General features: G+C 40.7%; 1 protein-coding gene across 1 annotated transcript; it reads right to left on the bottom strand.

The window, feature by feature from the left end:
• Nucleotides 1–855: 855 nt before the first annotated feature.
• Nucleotides 856–1,500, bottom strand: LOC116641692 (programmed cell death protein 5-like). Its single transcript, XM_032419586.1, has 2 exons — nt 1,481–1,500; nt 856–1,373 (listed from the first exon to the last, which is right to left on the bottom strand). Exons 1-2 carry the CDS (start codon nt 1,498–1,500, stop codon nt 902–904), a joined length of 492 nt encoding a protein of 163 aa, XP_032275477.1. The 3' UTR covers nt 856–901.
• Between the last annotated feature and the right edge of the window lie 2,795 nt (nt 1,501–4,295).

The following is a 4,295-nucleotide window of genomic DNA, read 5'->3' as shown; positions in this document are numbered from 1 at the left end:
CTCGGCTGGCAGCCGTGCGTCCTTCCCCGGCGCGCGTCTGATTGGCCCGCCGAGGGGGCGGTGCCGGGATCTGGGGGCTTGCTTTAGGCCAGGACGTCCTTACTTTGATCAGTGGAATGGTCTACGAATGAATTCGTACAAGGAAGCCAAATATATACGAATACTAAACTTGTTTCCTTGGTATTGATTTATTTTGCAAGTCCGCATGTGTAACATTTGCAATAATTATTTAAGTAGGGTATAATGAACGACAACGGCAGTCCTGTATTTGGGGTGTGGGGGGACGAGCTACATTCTGCTTTAGTTGGAAATAATAAATTTCGTTTTGTTTTTGTCTTTAACTGCTGGCCTTGCAATTTCAGAAAACTCTCCAAAGAGGAAATGATGAGTTTTACACACTAGGAGGAAATGAGAAGTGTACACAATTCTTGGCAACAAACTTAAAAGTTTGTTAAAATTTGGTGTATAAGGTACACTTGGTGTGCATGTTGCTTATTACAATTTTTTTTTAATTAAAATACACCTGAGGGGCGCCTGGGTGGCTCAGTCATTAAGCGCCTGCCTTCGGCTCAGGACATGATCCCAGGGTCCTGGGATGGAGCCCCACATCAGGGCTCCCTGCTCAGCGGGAAGCCTGCTTCTCCCTCTCCCACTCCCCCTGCTTGTGTTCCTTCCCTTGCTTTGTCTCTCTCTGTCAAATAAATAAATAAAATCTTTTAAAAATTTTTAAAAAGATGCAAATGACATAAAGTTTACCACCTTAACCATTTTTTTACATAACAAGTTTATTTTTTTAAAAGACATATAGACAACAAAGTAAACAATCAGATCTTCACTTCTACCCAGTATTATCTGTCCTAGAACTGTTCCATTAAGTTCCAGTCTCTAAACATCTTAAATTTCAATAATCGTCCTCTTCCTCAGAGTCCATGACTTTTCTTCTGTTGAATTTAACTGTGGTTTTCTTTTCTGTTTGTTGGCTTACTTTTTCAAGGATTTCTATTAAACCTTGTTCTGATACCTTCCCACTTAGTTGTCCATATCTTGCCATCTGTATGAGGTAATTCTCTACTGCTTTAGTTTTTTCGGGCTTTACAAGTGCTAAGTTACTTAAACAGGCCCGGGCTGACTGATCCAGGACTTGGGCTAGGATACTGTTTCTCATTTCAGCTTCCCTGTGCTTTGCTTCCTGTTGTGCTGCATCGCCAGGATCCCCACGCTTCGCCTGCAGTTCGGCCAGCCTCTCCTTCCTCAGAGCCTCCAGCTCCTCCTCCGCCCTGGTGCCGCAGTCCCGGGTCGAGCCGCCGCGACCACGCTCCGAGGGCTCTCCCGCAGCGCCCCGGCGCGCGCACGACCCTCCCCACTGCGCCCACCTTAACCCTTTTTAAGTATACAGTTCAGGGCCATCCACAGCATATTGTGCCACCATCACCACCATCCATCTCCAGAACTCCTTCATCCTGCAAAACTGAAACTCTACCCATGTAAACAACAATTCATCGTTCCCGCCCTCCGCCCTTCCCTGGCCCCTGGCAGCCACCATTCTATTTTTTATCTCTATGAATTTGACCACACGAGGTACTTAAGTATTTGTCTTTTTGTGGCTGGCTTATTTCACTGGGTGTAATGTTCTCAAGTCTCATCCCTGTTGTATCTTGTCAAAATTTCTTTCCTTTTTAAAGGCTGAATAATATTTCGGGACGCCTGGGTGGCTCAGTTGGTTAAGCGACTGCCTTGGGCTCAGGTCATGATCCTGGAGTCCTGGGATCGAGTCCCGCATCGGGCTCCCTGCTGAGCAGGGAGTCTGCTTCTCCCTCTGACCCTCCCCTCTCTCGTGTGCGCGCTCTCTCTCACTCATTCTCTCTCTCTCAAATAAATAAAATCTTAAAAATAAATAAATAAATAAAGGCTGGATAATATTTCATTGTATTGTGTACCACAGTTTGTTTATCCATCGATCTGTTGATGGACTTCTCACCTTTTGGCTATTGTAATGTTGCTATGAACGTGAGTGTGCAAATGTCTCTTCAAACTCTGCTTTCAGTTTTTTGGGGTATGTATCCAGAAGTGGGATTGCTGGGTCATATGGTACTTCTATTTTTAATTTTTTGAAAACCACCATACTGTTTTCTACAGTGGCTGAACCATTTTTTTTTATATGATTAGCAACAGTTTAATGAAGCCGTAGCATTTACAGGATTCTCAAATGGAAACAATATAAAGCCTGTTATAAAAATTAGTAAAAGATGCAAGGTAGAACACCTTTTAATACTGATACAATGGCGACAAAAAAAAAAAAAAATACTGATACAATGGCAATAGCAGCTTTACAAGTATTTATAGGATTTCTATAGCATTTCTTTATTCTATAGCATTTTTTATGAACCATTATTCCACAAGAATGATGAAATCATCACATCATTTAAATTTAATTGAGACGTACAAGATGGTTTATTAATATTACAAACATTATAAGTGCCCCATAAAATATTGTTACAGATACTCAAATGTTTTATTCTCAGTGACCATTCCCTTTATTCTTGCATAATATAAATGTAGCTAGCAGGTTTTTAAAAAAAGAAAAAAAACTAGAATCATATGTTTCTTAACTTCATTATCTGTTTAATTTTCATTCATAAATGTGTTGTAAACATAAATGTGGGTCTCATAAGAACAAAACATCATTCCCAGGTCTGTTTTCCAGTCTGGTGACTTCCCACAGTACTCTATTTGGTATCTCAAAGCAGTATTTCTACATTTCATGGCATCTCAAAGCAAAATAGGTATTTCTGAGAAGTTACTAAAATATCTTTTTTAGCCTATGCTAACCAGGGGATATTTCAAGGATATCATCTATGTAGCTGCTTCCTGTCAGGCTCAAAATTTCAGTCAAGATCAAAACCCCTTGTTTCCTATCTATGAGGCTCTGCTATCCTTATTCTTGGAATTGCAGTGGAGGTTATCAGCTTCAAAGCTAATCCTGTGCCTTCAGTCACATTCACCCTAATGACAGGTCCCCTTCCTTCGTGATACTTAATACATTAGTGATGGTGATCTTGGCTGAAGCTATAGTATGTCCACTGCTAAGTACATATATCTGACAAACCGGGGGGTTCCCAGAAATACTTGGCAATTTTGTAGGAGTCTGACTTATATAGGGTTGCCAAATAAAACACAGAATGCCCAGTTAAACTTGAATTTCAGATAAACACTGAATATTTTTTTTAGTATATTGGGACATAATTATATGAAAAGAAACCATTCATTGTTTAATGGGACATATTTATACTTAAAAGTTATTTGTTATTTATCTGAAATACAAATTTGATTGAGTGTCATGTATTTATAATTGCTAAATCTGGCAACCCTGGACTGGCAGGGAAGAACCTGTGTTTTTGCACACAGGTGTGCATTATTCCTGTTACTGACTCAACAGGCTATTGAGGACAGGGAATTAGATCTCACAGTGAACCTGCTATGGACTTCAGAGAATCCTTCAGGGCTTTGTGGAAAATAAAAGGTTCATGTTGAGGTCCTCGTGAAATTTACATTTAGCTGGATGAATGTGGACAACAGATATCAAAGTAAGGAATATCTCAGACTTCAGTGAGCCAGATATAATCACCTACGTAAGATGTTAGAAATGATACATTCTAGGGGCACCTGGGTGGCTCAGTCGTTAAGCATCTGCCTTCGGTTCAGGTCATGATCTCGGGGTTCTGGGATCGAGCCCTGCATCAGGCTCCCTGTTCCGCGGGGAGACTGCTTCTCCCTCTCCCACTCCCCCTGCTTGTGTTCCCTTTCTCGCTGTGTCTCTCTCTGTCAAATAAATAAATAAATAAAATCTTAAAAAAAAAAGAAATGATACATTCTAAGTTTTAAGGTTACTTTGGACATTTTGCTTCAAATCCTTTTGGAAAATAACTGGGTTTGGATGGTGGATGGTCTAACCTCTTGATTATAGTGAACAGAAATCAAATCTAGAGGGTCTTTTTTACTGATCAAGTTTGTAGCACTTAATGCATTAGCTTTACAGGATGAAATACTTTTTTTTTTAAGGATTTTATTTATTTATTTGAGAGAGAGTGAATGAGAGAGAGCATGAGAGGGAAGAGAGTCAGAGGGAGAAGCAGACTCCCCGCTGAGCAGGGAGCCCGATGTGGGACTCGATCCCGGGACTCCAGGATCATGACCTGAGCCGAAGGCAGTCGCTTAACCAACTGAGCCACCCAGGTGCCCTGAAATACTTTTTTAAAAAAGATTTTATTTATTTATTTGACAGAGAGAGAGAGAGA

The sequence above is a fragment of the Phoca vitulina genome, unplaced genomic scaffold (assembly GCF_004348235.1).
Source record: "Phoca vitulina isolate PV1807 unplaced genomic scaffold, GSC_HSeal_1.0 scaffold2, whole genome shotgun sequence".
NCBI lineage: Eukaryota > Metazoa > Chordata > Mammalia > Carnivora > Phocidae > Phoca > Phoca vitulina.
Note: the sequence above shows the minus strand (reverse complement) of the source record. Positions and strands in the feature narration are given on the sequence as shown.